General features: G+C 44.3%; 1 protein-coding gene across 1 annotated transcript in view; it reads left to right on the top strand.

Annotated features, from left to right (window-relative positions):
• LOC147614964 (uncharacterized) overlaps positions 1–10,651 on the top strand; it is a 30,946-nt gene extending 20,295 nt beyond the window's left edge. Inside the window, exon 5 of the mRNA XM_086780260.1 lies at positions 10,128–10,651. Within this exon, the coding sequence (XP_086636386.1) occupies positions 10,128–10,358 (231 nt within the window). The 3' untranslated portion in view covers positions 10,359–10,651. The remainder of the gene's footprint in view (positions 1–10,127) is intronic.
• Positions 10,652–17,525: the final 6,874 nt, after the last annotated feature.

Raw genomic sequence — 17,525 nt, 5'->3', positions numbered from 1 at the left:
ATCTGCAACCGATCTCTGAAATCCAGTCCGAATAAAGAAGGAATCAATCTTCTGATTCCAAGCCCTGGGAGCGTGCTTAAGACCATACAAGGCCTTACGTAACCTGGAAACCATTCCTTTCGATCCTGGAACAATAAAGCCTGGAGGCTGCTCAACGTACACCTCCTCCTGCAGGTCACCATTAAGGAACGCAGATTTTACATCCATTTGATACACGGGCCACCTTTGAGAAGAAGCAAGGGCAAGAACGGTCCGAATCGTGGACATCCGCGCTGTCGGTGCAATGTATCCTCGTAGTCGATGCCTGGCCGCTGAGCATAATCTTTAGCCACAAGCCTGGCTTTGTGTTTGTCCACCAACCCATCAGACGCGTATTTGGTCTTAAAGACCCATTTGACACCAATGACTGACCGCTTCGGCGGCCTCGGTACCAACTCCCAAGTGTTGTTCTTCTTGATGGCATCAAGTTTCACCTGCATGGCTTTCCTCCAAGTATCCTGTGAAAGGGCTTCCTTTACGGAAGTGGGCTCTTTATCCCGCATGATACGAGACATCAAAGCATAGTTCACCTGAAGAAGCTCCGCTGTGTTGCTTTTATCTCGGACTCTATGTGATCTTCGAGGACCGTCCTCTGTGGTCCACTCGGAGGGTAGCTCCGCGACACCTGACTCCCGAAGGGTGTCTAACAACCACCTAGGTACTCGAACAGATTGTGGAGCCTCTTGTGGTCGCGGGGGCTCTACTCCAGCTGCGGGCTCAACCTCCTGTGATGACTGAGGTGGATCAACTGGAATAATAGACTGGGAATCATCATTAGACTCCTCTGGATCTCCAAGAAGTGGCGGCTCCTCGACAGTGGATGCTGGAACATGCTCGTCAAAGACCACATCCCGGCTGACAACAATCTCATTCCTATCTGGATCATACAACCTGTATCCCTTGGAAAGAGAGTTATACCCCACAAATACCAGCTTGCGGGACTTGGAGTCAAGCTTCTCCCTCTACTTCTTCGGAATATGTACATACGCATCACTCCCATAGACACGGAAGTGCGAGACATCGGGTTTCCTGCCAAAATATGCCTCAAATGGAGTCATATGGGGTACTGAAGTCGTCGGAGAGCGGTTGATGGTATGGACAGCCGTTGCCACAGCCTCACCCCAAAGTGGACGAAGAAGATCACGATGCTCCAACATGGTCCTCGCCATTTTCACCACAGTCTTGTTCTTGCGTTCAACAACTCCATTCTCCGAAGGCGATCCGGTATTGGCCAATTCCCTTTTGATGCCATGATCTGCACAAAACTTGAAAAATACAGTCGAGGAGAATTCACCTCCTTTATCAGCCCTGAGAGTCTTAACCTGATATCCAGACTCTTTCTTCACCATCACGTGCCAATCCTTGAACCGAGCAAAAGCTTGGTCCATCTGGGAAAGAAAGTAGACCCACGTGAATCTGGTACAATCATCAACAAGCAGCATGAAATAGAGAGATCCTCCCAAGGATAGTATCTGCTGTGGTCCACACAAGTCAGTGTGAATCAACTCCAATGGTTTCGAAGCCTGCCTGGAAGCCTGCTTCGGAAAGGATTCCCTGTGCTGCTTACCACGTATGCAAGAACTGCAGCGTCCTTGCCTACTACCAACATCTGGCAAGCCAACCACCATCTGGTCCTGGAAGGCGTGCCTCAAAGCATCCACATTTAAGTGGCCAAAACGAAAGTGCCACAGATCTCTGACCTGAGAACCTGTCAATGAGGAGAGTGCAGAGAGCTTGTAGATGCCATTCTCCACACCGCCTTCCCAAACAACTTGGCCAATCTCACGGTCCCTTAGAGCAACTGAATGCTCCTCAAATTCCACCCGAAAGCCAGTCTTGCATACCTCATGCACTGACAGAAGATGAAAACCCAGAGCAGGGACATAAAGAACACGGGAAGCATGCTTGCCCCCCTTGCCGTCGGGAATAATCTCCATCCGGCCCTCACTATGTATCGGAATAGTGGAGTTATCGCCAATAAAGATACGACCTGACTGCCGTTTCAGATCCAGAAAGAAGTCACGGGATGGAGTCATGTGCTTGGAAGCACCACTGTCGAGAATCCATTCCCGGGTATCCTTTGCGGTAAAGCCAACTGCCTCCTCGCTCGAAGATGATGAAGCATTGGAGTCCACCATCTCTAAGTGCACAAATGCCGGAGTCTTTGCAGTTGAGGCTGAGGTATCAGCACTCTTCCCTGTCCGCTTAGGGCACTTCCTCCAGTAGTGGCCTTTCTCGCCACAGTCATTACAAGATCTTTCGGCATTCAGCTTCTCTCGTTCTGGTTCAGGCTTCTTCTCAGAAGACTTCTCCGGTGAAGCCTTCCCTTTGCCCTTGTTGTTATTCCGGCCTTTCGACCGTTGGCCAGTTAAGGCTTCCGAACCTCCGCCGTGAGGAGGGTTCGTGAAACGTTCCTCCTGGTCCAAGACCATTGGCACAAGCTCCTCCCAAGTAATGGTGCTGAGCCTGCCACTCGTGATCACGAGGAATAGAAAGCAGAATACTGACCAGGCAAGTGGGAAAGCAAAGTGATGGCCATATCTTCAGATGATATCTCTTTCCCAGCTTGAAGGACTTCCTACTGAAGGGCCTGCAGCTTGTTGATGTGTTCCCGCATCGTCGAAGACTTTGCAGGGTTCATAACCCGCATCTGCACTTCCAAGGAGATCCTTTTCATGGGGGATACCCTATTATACAAAGAAGCCAAGTGCTCCCATATGCCTCTCGCCAGCGTCATGTGCTTCACATGATTGATCACTTGTGGTGTGCAATTGAGGAAAATAAACGACCGGACCCTGGCGTTGACACGATCCCACATGTGTGCCTGTGCCTCGCGGTCCTTCCTCGTCGACAGTAGCTCCCCTTCCTCAGCTTCCGGCCGTGGAACCCCGACGATGATAAAATCAGCAAGGTCATATGACTCCAGCACCGACTCCATCATGACCGTAATTGGACCCGTCCAACTGACGATCCCACTGGGAACGTGGGGAGAGTCGGAATCTTCACGTGCTGCTCAGCCATCTCTAGTAAATCTGCCATGGCGGAGAGTAACCTGAAAGGGTAGGTGGGTGGGAAAAAAATCTGAAAACCTGCAAGTGGCTGACCAGCACCTTAGCCCGCCTTCCTCTTGCACCTTCTCTTCCCGTTCAGCCCAAAACAGTCCACCAATCAGCAGCCTAACGCTCCCCCTCTTGCTCAGAAAAAACTCCCAAGATCTATCTCGAGCCTAGGGCTCTGATACCATGTCAGAATATGCAGCGGAAATGATAACCAAACTTGGGTAGACAAGAGCAAGTAGACTGCAGAAAATAAACAGCACAAGAAACACAGAGAGATAGGTGTGTAAACTCTTCTCTATACACAAGATCCCGAGAAAATTGAATGAATGAGTGGTGGGGGCAAGGGGCCTATATATACACCCCTGGGAGAGCAGTCGGCCAGCATAAAAAGTGCCCACGACTGCTGAAAATGTGTCCACGACTGCATAAATGCAGTCGGCCAGCAGAGAAGTGCCCACGATTGAGAAACTGCAGTCGGCCAGCAGTCCAGTAGCCCACGACTCATGTGTATGCAGTCGGCCAGCACTGGAGTGCTCCTGGCATCCTCTGGCAACCCTCCCCACCACTAGAAAAAATGGGAAAAAATAGGGAAAAATACGGGGAGTGTGGAAAAATGATAAAACACCTTATACAGGGCGGGCACACCCACAACAGAGGCCCTGGTGTATAAATATAGATAGGAGATGACTTCTAATAGTGTCCATGCACACATTCATTAAAAAGGGACGCTTGAATTCTTGCGTGACTGACCGGAGTCCCAAACTCTCTAATAATTGTTCACCCACAGTTTAATAAAGTGGGAGTCAAAGTGACTTATAACTTGTTTGCCCAGATTTTAATGAAGTGTGAACGTGCAAAAAATAAAAATAAGCCACAACTCTTGTATGCATAAACAAAGATTTTAGAGGCACACTTACCTCTTGTCTACAGACCACAAGCAAGGTCAGAATATAGATTCACGTGCACCGTTTATGGGAGGGTGTCCCTTGCCATAAACAAAGATTTTAGAGGCACACTTACCTCTATGCATAAACAAAGATTTGAGGCACGCTTACCTCTTGTCTACAGACCACAAGCAAGGTTAGAATATAGATTCACGTGCACCGTTTATGGGAGGGCGTCCCCTGCCCGTAAACTACACATACACATCTTTGTAGGTAGTAAAATAGATTGCATGAAAACAGTTTCCAGGCATGCACACATGTATTCCTTAGTCATGCTCATGGAGGAGCAGATGGCAGATTTCACACATATGCTGTTGGAGCGGATAGAATTGAACAACGCCTTGCTCTGCGAAGTAAAAAGTAGAGCAGTTGGCAGCACTCTGACACGAGGTAAATGCTTGGGGGCAAGTATTATAGTCCACTGGAATAGTTCCAAGGCAAGTACGCAATGCCAATGGGTGAAGCTCGCAGATTGCGGGGGAGTCATATTGGAAGTTCATAACATGAGGGAATTTTGCAAGATTCCATGCCATTGTCGTGAATTTTTTTCCATGCGTTGTCATGACTGCCATTGTTCTCCAAAATGGTTTCCCAAGTTCAGAATTATATTCGGTAGCAGCATTGCTGTCATGGCCCTGTGAAAATGGAACAGTACAAGTGTGGGCATGGTGGTTGCAGAGTCAGAATATTTTATGATTCACATGGAGGGTGCCCGGACAGAGTTTAGACATCCCTAGGTGTGAAGGGGGGAACTAGAAACATTAAACTTTAATGTTTATTAAAGTTTGCCCCTAGGCCTTAGTGGCCCTAGGGAACTTTTAAAGTTTGGGGCCCTAGGGATTATTTTGGGGAGGAGGGCCACTTTTGGAGTGTTTCTCTCTCCTCTCTCTCTCTCTCTCTTCCCTTTTGGGAGTCGTGGAGCAAAAGTGGTACACATGCGTGGAAAAGCACAGAAAGAAGGAGGCGGCTGCTGTATCTGTGCTGTAGCTGCTGTTTTCTGTGAGCTGTGTGCTGAAGAAGGCCGTACAACAGCCGTACAACCCTGTACAACCACAGGTATTGCTGTGGACAGAGAGGCGCAGAGCTGTGGGACAGAGATAGGCGGCTGCGTCTGCTGAATCCAGGCTGTACAGTGCTGTACGATTGCAAGTACAGCTCTGTACTTTCTGCAGGTACACTGTACGGCCAGTTCTGGGGCAAGTACAAGTGCTGGACAATACTGTAGCAGACAGCGCAGGCGACCAGTAGCAGAATTCAGCAGGCGGCTACTCCTGGTTCTCTGCAGAAACAGCCTGTACCGTCAAGTACAAGCAAGTACCGTCAAGTACAAGCAAGTACAATTAAGTACAGTGCTGTTTTTCAGATCTGTTCTTTCAAAGACAGCATAGAAGTGAACACCAGGAGGAGGGTACAGACAAGTACAAGCACGTGTGAAGCAGGGTTGTGGATACAAGTGCCTGCAAGTACAGATTGGTACCGTTGCTTCCTCCAGTGCTGTTTCACGAGCTGAATTTGGTAAGCTCCGTTTCTGTTCATCTATCTCTCTTTCTACTGCTTGATGTCTGTTGCAGAAATGAGAAATGGTCCCTTGTGAGAGGAGGGGTATGGCAGATTGACAAGGGTTGAGACAGAGTTTGGACAACATATGTATGTATGAGCTGAGATGATGTATCATGCACTTGAGTTATGCCAGATGTATGCTCATGGCTGCCCTGCTTATTGGTCTTGGCTGATCAGAGGGAGGCACAGTGTGTTATTTGGAGACACAGATCTGTGTGCATAGATCCTCTGTGCTAAGAAGGATTTGTGGGCCGTCAGATTGGACATACAGGTGTAATCTCTTGGCTGATTTTTGTTGTACTCAGCCATTCATATTATTTTAATTGAATAAAGAAATACCGCAAGGGGCGCCAAGCTTTGGGGCCAACAGGTGTCGCTTTGTTTTCAGATTTGGGCACTCTAGCTCCAATCTGCTTTGTTTTCTCATCTAGACTACAAGTGGACGGGTGACTGCTAGTCTACCGCACTCTGGTTTCTATCAGAGGCCGGTTTCAATTGCTATGACTATGGTCTAGAGAGGTGTTCCTAGAGTAAACGTCGCCATGACTATTGGGAGGAATGTCACAAGAGCAGACATTGTCATTCTTGGGACATCCATCACCAACCCCATAGGGGCAAGGATATTTCCATGCAAGGAGTGTTACGACCCTGTGTTTCAGGTGGGCACAGGCATGGGATGGACAGTGTGAACAAGCATCAGTTGGATATGAAAAGGAAAACCCATGTGTGTGTGGCCAGCCCAAGTGTGAAAGGGGACAAAAGGGACTTTAAAATTTATAAGGTTTTTGAACATTTGATTATTTAAAAGCATTATTATTTTTGAGGCATGCGTTTTTGCCATCTGCTTTTGGCGTTTTTGAGAAAAGCGAATCGTATCTTTATAAGGTGAAGGGTGGCGCATGGAATATACAGGGCGCTTCCCCTTGAGGTGGTCGCCGTGTGGGGTCGGGTGCTGCTGTGTGTATGGCTTGTTGTAGCTCCATTGTCTGGTTCCAAAACTGGTTCTTTATCTGCTGCCCTTCAGGAAATAGCTGTTGTAGCTCCATTGTCTGATTCCACAGTCTTCCTGCCTAGCTGTTGTAGCTCCATTGTCTGGTTCCAAAACTGGTTCTTTATCTGCTGCCCTTCAGGAAATAGCCCTGGGAATGAGCCTGCACATGTCTTGCACATGACATGAAGCTGTCGGCCAGCTTTTATGGAGGCATATCTGTGTCAGCTGCAGCAAGTGGGGGATTTGTCCCAAGGGACCTGGCCGACAGCAGGTCGGCCAGCCCACAAGTTTTTTCGGCCTAGCTGCTGTAGCTCCAGAGTCTAACCTGCTGGGCCAAGTACTTGAAGAAGGTAATGGGCCATGGCACAGGGTGCATTTCTTGGAGTATGTTCCATAGAAGGGTGCCCATTGGGAGGATCAAGTGTACATATAACACGGAGTTAGTGGACATTGGTCTTAGTGTACAAGGCCAAGGAGGTGTTAAAATATTGCATCTTATTATGCTGTTGTGGAGGTCTTGTCGGCCTGTTTCTACAGCCGACCTAGTTCATGCACAAGTATATAAGAGTTGCTCTCTTTTATTCATTAAATCATCTTACACTGCCCTATTTGCTGGCTCTTGTACTCTGTAACCTCAAGCTAATAAAGCTCTTGTTTTTGCTTGCAATCTTTCTCTCTCTCATGTTTATTTGCTTCCGCTTGTGCACATTCTTTCATGGTATCATACGCTTAGGCTCTGGCTGTTGCACAATCTGCTTCTCTCGGTTTTCTGCTTCCCTAGATTCTCCAAGCTGTAGATCCTTCAAAGAGTGGCTGCGTTTTCTTCCTTAGCTGCGTTTTTTGAACTACAAGCCCTCCTACTGCTGTCGGCCAGCCCCTAGGCTGTTTTTTCTTCTAAAGAGGCAAGTGGAGGAGTTCTAGTTGCAAATTCAGTAAGTGCATCAGACAAGTGGCACATCAGCTCTTCTCCCTCCAAGATCCCCTCCCCCTTCCGGTAGGAGGTTCCCGGTGGTGTCCAGCCTGCATCTTCAAAGGGGGCTACTAGTCCCTAGTTGGATCCTGTGGAAAGGTGCTTTTGAGAGAGCACGTGGATTGCTTAGCTACAGAGGTTGTTTGAGACATAGCTTCTTTGAGGCAGACATGGGTCCCCCTTGCACGAACAAGGAGGACAAGCTCAGTGGTTCAAACTATGATCACTGGAAACTACAGATGAAGGTCTGGTTCACACACAAGGGACTCTGGGAGATTGTTTAGGGCCACGAACGAAAGCCCGAACGCCCTACCAGCTCTAGGAAGTGGACTCAGGACCAGGAGGATGCCTTTCTCGCAGAACTTTCAGCTTAGGAGAATCAAGACTCAAAAGCTCACTCTGCACTTGTACGAGCCATCTCACCCGAGGTCTCCCCCGCCGTGCAAACATTGGAATGTGCTGCTTCTGTTTGGAGAAAGCTGACAGATCTATATGCACAGGACTCTACAATGTGGTCTGTCAACCTATTGGGTCAGCTCTTTTCTCTGGAGTTTACAGCAGGGACTTCCATGCAGTCGTTTGTGATGAAGGTTAAGGTAATCCATGACCAATTAGTGGCAATGGGCACTGACCTCTTCTCAGTTAGTTGCTCTCCTCCTCATCAGGCTTCCTGCAGATTATGACAGTTTCCCGAGCTTTGCGGGTTTAGATCACAACACGTTCCCTCGAGTTTGGTGATCTGTGTACTCTCCTCTTGGAAGAGGAATCCATCCTAGTTTCACAGGGGAAATTGAAAGCTTCATCGTCTATTGGACGTGATCAGGCACTTGCGACGGTGTAGAAGAAAGTTTGGAGTCGGTGTTACAAGTGTGGGAAGAAAGGCCACCTGTCAAAGGATTGTCAGTCAAAGGACAAAGGCAAAGCGAAGGACAAGGGCAAGTCTTCAAAGAAGGGCAAAGACAAGTCACAGGACATTGACACAGACTCGTCTAGGTGATAACCCCAGCTCTTCCAAGGCCTTACAGACTGGAGAGAACATGACTGGTGTCCTGCTCTGATCCTAAGGGCATCCCCCCGCATGTTGTCTTCCAGAAACGGCTTGTGGGCAGGAGAGGGGGCTTTCAAAAGCTCTCTTATATTAAATCTGGAGCATGGGACCCGTATGTTGGAGTTTGTGTGTTGATGGAATAAGTGAATGGGCTTAGATTGGGGTTTTAAGTGGGGGTGCCCTCCTAAGCAAGAAGTGAGAGTGGTGCTAACGACTCAACCACAAATCCTCTCACCAGCAGTCAAGCATGGGCTGATGAATGCAGCATCAGTTGAGCTTCAACTGGAAGAAATGTCTACAAGAGTGTTAATGTGATATGAAAGGCCCAGGAAGTGGCTTTAGTTGGAGTATCTGTGGATAGAACTCTCATTCCTTTTTGGTTAGTCATGCAAGGCAACTCGTCTTTTGAGTTGCTAGGCTATGTTGGAGAAATAATCGAGGTGCTTTGCTTGTGGCTAGCCATGGAGGAGAGTCGAGACCTTGCATGATTTGCTGAATGACAATGCATTGTGAGAAAGTATGAGGTTCAGCTTGCTCATTGCTTCATAGCAGACACAGAAACATGCATGGTGATTGTTTGAACCTTCTTATCCTAATTATATGGCATATAGATTGATGCACAAGTACACATGGATGGTGGTATGTGATTGACCATGGCGATGACTGTACATAGACTGATGAGGTCTCTTTGACTAAATTGCCTTTTCGGACCAGATTAGACCAATTTTCACAAAAGTTGACCGGTGTTGACCAGCATTACCCTGCACTTTTCTCTTCATCCACAATCTTCTTGACTTTGCTAAGTGGAAGGGGCACATTGGGGGAGCGTGACCAGGGTGGCCAGCCTTTGAGTTGGGTTGGACTCTGGTGGAATGGTCTATCCACATTTGACCATCAAGGACGTTGTTTTTGACTATTTTGGGGACTACTCTTGAGCTAAAGACACCAATGATCAAAACAATGGTGAGAGGAGTTATACCCTAGATTATTTTACAAAGAAAAAAGAATGCAGTGGTGCTTTTCAAGAAGTGCAAGATGTACTTTTGTGAGAACCAAATTGAAGAGTTAATTCTTCTTGGATTTGATTGATTGATTGGACTGGCCATCTGTGTGACTTGGTACCTGTGTGCAGTCTTTGCCTGGTCACTCTTGGGTCAAGCAGAGGTGTCAAAACAAAGGGAGGAGACTTGCCTTGCTTTCTGGCCCATGACATGTTGTACATGTGTCCTTGGACAATACATTCCTGACAGGCCCACAACAATACATTAACTGATACCAAAACTGATTATCCCCGGTAGTCATGATTCCCTCATGACACATGCATGCCTGTCTGGAGATGAGCACATGACATCCTACATCATGATAAGAGTTCCAATCTTACATTGCCGCAATCTGGCAGTTTTGATTTGCAGATATGAAGGCATAGGACTTCTGTTGGTCCTTTGTTCCCGCTGTAACTGGAAAGTCTCCCTCAAATCTTTCATTTACTAACCAAGCTTCACTTGTCTCCATGCAGAAGTCGAAGAAGAGGAAGCATGCCAGCGAGAGCGAATCTGAATCAGACTTCTCGACCGAGGATGAGAAGCATAGGTCAAGAAGAAAAGAAAGGGAGAAGTTCAAGAGGGACAAAAAGGAGAGGGGGCATAAATCATACAGGAAAGCATCTGGATCAGCCAGTGAGACTTCCAGTGATGAGGAGTATGGTCCCCTGCCTCTATCTTCTTTTTTTGAAGGTTGTAAGTCATAGTTTCAAGCAAAGCCTGCTGGACAAAGCAATTCCGTGCAGGTGAGAGATTTCAGAAAAAGCTTGTCATTGGCATACACGCTAATCACCAGTCCTTGCGCTCTGATCCTTTGAAAAATTTGTATCCTAGGTTTCTTTCTCAACAGATTCCATAGCCATATCATTCTTGGGAAAATTGTAGGTGGTTTTCTCATGTACATTTCTGCAAATTGGTTGGGTTTCTCATTAATACAGAGATTTGTGTGAGGGATGGTTGAGCTTTTCATGACACAATACATTCTCTTTGGTTGGTATTATGTGGTTTTGTTGTCTATGGAGATTGTTGCAAAACAGATGCGTTTCTTAGCTCACCTGTTGGTATGTTATTTAATATATCCTTTGACCAGAAGTTTGGTCAAGCATTTGCCATGGGAATGGAAGCTTTGTGTTTCAGGCCCACTGGCATAGTAATCTGGCATATAGCAAGCAGTCTCTGGCCTCTAGCATATGACCTGCATATGGATGCCCAAGGCCAAAGGTGCCTTTATTATCAAGTGATAAATTCTTTGATCATATTCTAAATAAGGCTGCAGTTCCATGGCTAGTTTACACTGATATGAATGGATTTTTTTTTGTATAATAAAGCAGGACCTATTTCCATTGGTGTCTTGAGATAATCAAGGCCAATTCTTTTTAAATCTTTTGTTAAAGTCTTGAATGATTTCATGCAAGTTGTGTATTAAACAATTATCATGCTATCTCAGAAGTCCTTGGATGCTGGCATTAAGAATGCTTCATGCCCTCTCTCTTGCTACCCTTCTTAAAGACATCCACCACCATCCCCTCTAACAATGGTTAGGCAACCACAGGCACACGATAGCCAACACTGTTGGTTCCCAAGCAAACACTAAAAGTTCAAGGCTTCTATGATAGCAACGGATCATCTAGTTTTCAAGCACAAAACCCATTCATTACACACACGTCATACGAATGTGCCCCATCAACTCAGCTAGTATGGTGACCAAAAAAGATTCAAGCAAACCATAAGAACCTCCTCTTGTAAGGGAGACACGAGAGCCTACTGTGACCAAAAAAGATTCAAGCAAACCATAAGAACCTCCTCTTGTAAGGGAGACACGAGAGCCTACTGTGATTTGCAAGGCAAAATACAAATGTATCCTTTACTTCTAAAAGTGGAGCACATCTCTACAAAAAGCTCTCACCACCCCTTACACGAGTGGAACCACAAGAACCTGCCCTAAACACAAGTTCTAGCGCCACAAGAATCCATTTTTTGCATGAGGGCTGCATTTCAGCCTTCCCTGTGACCAAATTTGTTGTGCGTACCCATCAAAAGAGCTTTGAGGTACATCAATGGTTGCAATGCAAGAGGCATGGAACTCCTCGGTATATCTCAGTGACCTATGGAGGACATTAAAGGTAGTCTCTCAAGCTTCAATGAGGCCACACAACTCTCATGGCCATCAACACTAGAGTACCAAAGCTATAACACATCAAGGCTTGGCCACATAATTTTTTTAGACTCCTAGACACAACAACTAAGCACATGGCCTCAAATGTGAAAGCAAGTAAATGCTAAAGAAATTAGGAGTGTTTGAGGAAATATAGAAAGCCAAAGTGCCAGGAGTAAAAGCCTAAACATTAGTCTAAACCTCTTGACAGTAAACCCAATACTCTTTGTCCAAAAAGAGCAGCACCACCAAAGATTTCCTGAGCCCAGAATTATCTCACAACATCATCATAAAACAAGGTTCAATTGACCATGATCCTTATTGCATGGTGGCTTCTCTTAACACCGAGTCCCTACTCGTTCACAAAAAGGTAGTATGGTTCAAAATGTTAATTTGCTCTTCCATTCATCTTTAAATAAAAACCTTGTGTGTCAATCGTTATCATGGGTGTGACAACCCTAGTAACCTCCTCCTTCAAATCTATCACCATGTGATATGGTACCATTCACCCTGAGTATCATTTGGTAATCTCTACTACAAAGTCAGTAGCCTAAGCTCACACTTTGAGCAGTCATCCTAGTCTATTTACCATTGTTGCTTCACCACAGGATCCTCACCACTCGACAACCAACAAAAAATCCACCTCATGCAACAAATCCTTTCATCAACTTGAACGCTACCTAATGCAACAACACCCAAGTGAAGAGAGGAGCATACACTTCAATATGCTGGTAGTATCCTTGTTTCTTTGGACCCCTGTCTCACTAGAGATTCGTTTTCTAGTTAGTTCCAAGAGCTTGTTTTTGTGCTTGATCACATTGTTGGTCGAATATGGGTAAGAATCTTCGTAAACCTATCAACCCACAAAAGTGAGAATGAGAAAAGGAAAAGGAACTATAAAGTTATTACCTCACATTGTGCTTAAATGCTTGAATTGGAAGTCACTTGACTTTGTTGTATTTCAAAAAAGGAGCCAGTAGTTCTATTTTAATGAAACCAGAGAGTTTCGGTTATATTCTAGTGTCCTTGATATAATAGATAGCACCTGAATCACACGAGCCACAATGAAAGAAGTTGTCAATGTGTAAATGCCACTTGTACATAAATCAATAAAGAGAGAACGAAGGAATAACAATCTCATAAAGAGCAAAAGATGCTACACATAAGTTATCTTTAACAACCAATATGGAAGCCAATCAATGTCATTATCTTTGATACCCCCAATGAGGTAAGTTTGTGAGATCTCTTTCTCTCACTTTCTACTCTCCCTCTCTCAATCTCTTGTTGCAAGTTGGCCTTGGTTGCATGTGTAACAATGGTGACCCACAAGCATAATAAGTGGTCATGTACATGCTAGTTTAGGTGATAGTATAAGCTTGGGCATGTCAGCGTGAAAGGAGGGCCAAGTATATAAGACAATTATTGGGTCTAATCAAGGGTTAATCATTGCACTGATCATTTACTAATACATCTTTTTGGAGTGCTTATGCAAGCTTGCATGGAACCTTGGTTGTGTAGAAGCAGGCTTTCTTCTATCTTGTGCCCACTTAAGCTCAAATGGGACCTCCTCTCTTGTCTTGGTATTAGAGCTTATGTTGTGATCTTTCTCTTTGCTAAAAAAATTCAAGAACAAGAATTTCTATTTTGTGAAAATTTTTTGAAGTTTTTTCCCCCCAAAAAACCCTAGGGCTGTGATGAGCGCCTCTTGCCTTGTGAGCTATAGTGTGGGAGTTGTGAGTTTGATTAGGTTTCTTTAGAAAACCATTTACAATAAGCAAAGAAACGAGCTCTCATTAGATATCGGGTACCTTGCAACGTGGCACCTCATTCGACCGGCACGTCACCAGTCGCGCCGGTCGCATTGGTGACGTGGCTCTTTTTCAATAAATATGTGTTTAAACATTACTGTTTGCACAATTTGTTCAAATGAGAAAAGCTGTACGGGATGGTTAGCACACTCCCCTTCCAGGGGGTCATGGGTTTAAAACTTGGGTATGCTCACAAGGTTCAAACTTTTGTTTAAACACTAAACATGGTATTTAAACATTGAGTTCAAGGGGCTACCCGTTGGCTGCAGGATGCCACATGTACAGGCACCTCGAGATTTAACGAAAATCAAAGAACAAGAACAAGGTGGCGGCAGTGCAGATCTGAGGCGGCCGGTTGGATAATGCGGATCCGAGGGCTGCCTCAGAGGCCTCCTGAACCAGACCATTTAAGTGTCATTGGAAGCAAGTATAGAGCTTATGCTGGTGCACACAACAGCACGTATATCAGAGGCAGCGTTTTCTTTAAGCTTCCGTTTTCATGCCTGGCTGCGGTAGGGTATCTCAGAGCAGCATTTTCATTATGCACCCACAACCATGGTGAAGGCCATTAATGGCTGGGAATTGGCTACTGTGAGTGCCATGGTGAATGCTTAAGTTTTCTTCTTCCTGGAACTTTCTCATCAAGATTTGAAGTTTTTCTCTTCCATTAGTTGTAAACCCCCCTCATCTTACAAAAATCCTGGTGATGGAGCTTGATTGCAAGCATTGAGAGAGGGCTTTTTGCTTCATTCATCATTTCTTTAGGCGTTCGTGAGGCCTTTTCATTAACCCATGCAAAAGAACACTTGGTTATGTGCAAAAAAGTGTCAATAGCATAAAAGGCAAATGATATCATGTCAAGGATGGAAATCTCAAAACATCTCTCAAATATATATCAATGAGTTGAGATTTCTACCATCTTAGTCATCTCGCATGAACCCACCAACATGGATGAGTGTGGGTTGGCGAAGAATTGACTTTCATTGAGCAAATACATGGAAATAGAATTAAAGGATTGATTTATGGTTAATGGTTACCAAGAGAATTTCCCAACCCAATGGAAGAAAAGGAACACCTTAAGGCAAGTACAAATTTGGTTAAACAAACTTAATTGGAGTTAGAGAGTGTGTTTGGGCCAGTGAAGACACCCAAATCTTGTCCTCCCACACCACTCTTGGTAATATCAGAGATGGATGATGAAGTCTTGATGTCCGAGTTTGGATAAATCAAGACTGAGAAAGAAGCGAGAACGATGAATGAACATCTAACGAAGGACATTGAAGTGCAAAGGAATCTTCCATGTAGAATCACTCTTCAAGAGGAGCAAGAATCCCTTGCGTCAGATTTCCTTGAACAACCTGACCAAGATCTCAACAAGGATCTTTAGCAACATACAATTCCTAGATCTCCTCAAAGATCTAATTTGCCTTCAATCATTGATGCAAACTCTCTTCCAGGATTTTGGAAATATGGATTTGACCTTGATTCCCTTGTCGGATCTTTGGGAACTCTTCCTCAGTATCTTGGAAGTGAGGGTCAGGAAACAGAAAAGAAGTCTAATAATGGCCTCTTTACTCCAAGGTCTATACGTTTTCCTAAAGGCAACTTTGTCCAAAGACAAAATCATCATTCTAGGAATGTAGAATTGTTGTAGACAATCTTGTCTGCAACAATCTTGTCTACTCCAATCATTCTAGGAATGTACAATTGTTGCAGACAATCTTGTCTACTCCAATCACTATTTCTTTAGGCCAACTCTTACAATGTAATCCTGCCTTGCAAAATGATGTACAAAAATGGCTAAGTGGATGCCTTAGGGCTAAGATAGACAAGATGGATGATGAGGACAACGAAAATTCATATTCAGATCGAGAAGGAAGTTCCTATTAATAAATTGGGAGAATGCCAATATTATGAAAGCAAAGACATGAATGCTACACTTCCGATCTCATATAAGGGATACAAAATTCCAGCCATACTTGATGGTAGAGCTGGGGTGAGCATAGCCACTAAAACACGGTGAGAGAAGTGGGGAAAGACAAAACTTGAGCCCACTAGTGTGTGAGTTAAAATGGTGGATGGTTCTCTTGAACGGCCATTTGGCAAGGTTAGTCGAGTACGCATGGAAACATGTGGCATAAATTTTGAGCATAGTTTTGTTATCATGGATTTCCCAAGGCCAACTAACTATGATGTTATTTTAGGAAGGCCATTCATAAGACATTTGTTGATGATTCATGACTAGGGAACTAATAACATTTATATTTGAAAAGAAGAGCAATTGATCAAAGTCAATTTGGCTAATCACAATGCTCATCCAGTCACTAGATCTCTAATAGATATGGATTCTGATATGACTTCTCACTCAAGAGAATCCACTGTAACTAGTGTATGTCTTATGTGCAAAGAAAAGATTAATCGTCCTCGAGAAGAAGATTTATGCTGAAAAAGAACATGTTATAAATGGAGACCTAGATATTAATCTTAACCAAATAACAAAGGAAATCAGTAAACATAACCATGAGATAGCATCTATTCCTAATCTAACTTACTGTGAAAATTGGATGTAATCATTGGCGACTATTGATGTAGTATACCAGAAAATTGGAACCAAATTCTAGAAGGATGAAAACATGGAAGCTAATTTGTTTATGGTGAATCCCATATCAATAAAGGAAATATCTAGTGATGAGGCGTCAAGCAGAAGTGATTGCAATGATATCCTTTATAACAAAATAAGAAAAGCAAAAAAGAAACTGTGTAAAATTAGGAACAAACCTTTGAGGAGTAGGCCAAGCCCTCACCCCGATCTTGAAAGTGAGAATCATTTCTTACAATATGTGGGCGCTATGCAATCCTATGATAAGTTAGTTCAAACTCTTGGAGAAGATTTGAATCGCTAACTCCTATTCAAATCCTTGAGTCAGTCAGAGGAGCCAAAGATAAATCTAAAACATCTTTAGAAGAGATCTTCTTTGAAAAGATGACTCAAAGTGCTAAAAAGAAGAAGAATAAGCTTATGATAGAAGTTGAAAAAAAAGCAAAACAAAAAAGAATCAGAACATATTTAAATAAAGCTGGGCACTAGACACACAATCTCGATGATGATGAGGAGTATGTTGCTCTTGGCCAACTTTGGTTGGGTTCTCCAATACAAAGTAAGTTTTTCCTAGCACTGGGTCTTTTAGATTCAGAAGCTGATAAAAACCTTTTGTCCTACGAAACATGGGAAAGAATGGAAAAACCACAACTTAAATAAATAAATCTTGTTTCGAGTTCATTTAATGGTTATGATTCTAAATGCCTCGGTGTATTAACAACTTCCTACCATGTTGCAAAGTTATGAACGCAGGTGAGATGTCAGAAGAGATCATAATGAGTGGGAACTAGATGGCCAAGTACAAATGCTACCCTAACTGGAAAGATCATACTATGAGCATGATGCTCCCCTCTGGGAGTAAACACTATATATTTGACTAATGACTTGCTGACAGTTTGGTCCAGCTCAGAAGGGAACCAAAGCACTACATGTTAGATATAGAAGGGAACATTATAATAAGCATAGTAGAACCTGAGCCGGATTTGGCCTAAATCTGAAACCTTGCTACAAAACTGATTTTAGGCATGTTTGTTTTGCTTTGCTTAACCCACAAAACTATATTTTTTCATAAATTTTTATGAGTTTAAAGATTCTTTGATTTCTTGATTTTTTTAAGAGGTTCACGTATGTTGACTCACGTCTCTACATCTGTAGGCTTATGTATCCAAGTTCACACCTCTAGACTCATATCTCTGAGCTCATGCATCCAAGCTCACGTATTCAGATTCATGTCTGTAGTAGGCGCACGTGGGCTTAAGTGTCTAGGCTCACATCTTTAGGCCAAATTCATGCTTCTAGACTCACATCTCTA

The sequence above is a fragment of the Cibotium barometz genome, chromosome 41 (genome assembly GCF_041138505.1).
Source record: "Cibotium barometz isolate CiBa-2024 chromosome 41, ASM4113850v1, whole genome shotgun sequence".
Lineage (NCBI taxonomy): Eukaryota > Viridiplantae > Streptophyta > Polypodiopsida > Cyatheales > Cibotiaceae > Cibotium > Cibotium barometz.
This window is presented reverse-complemented; position numbering and strand designations above follow the sequence as displayed.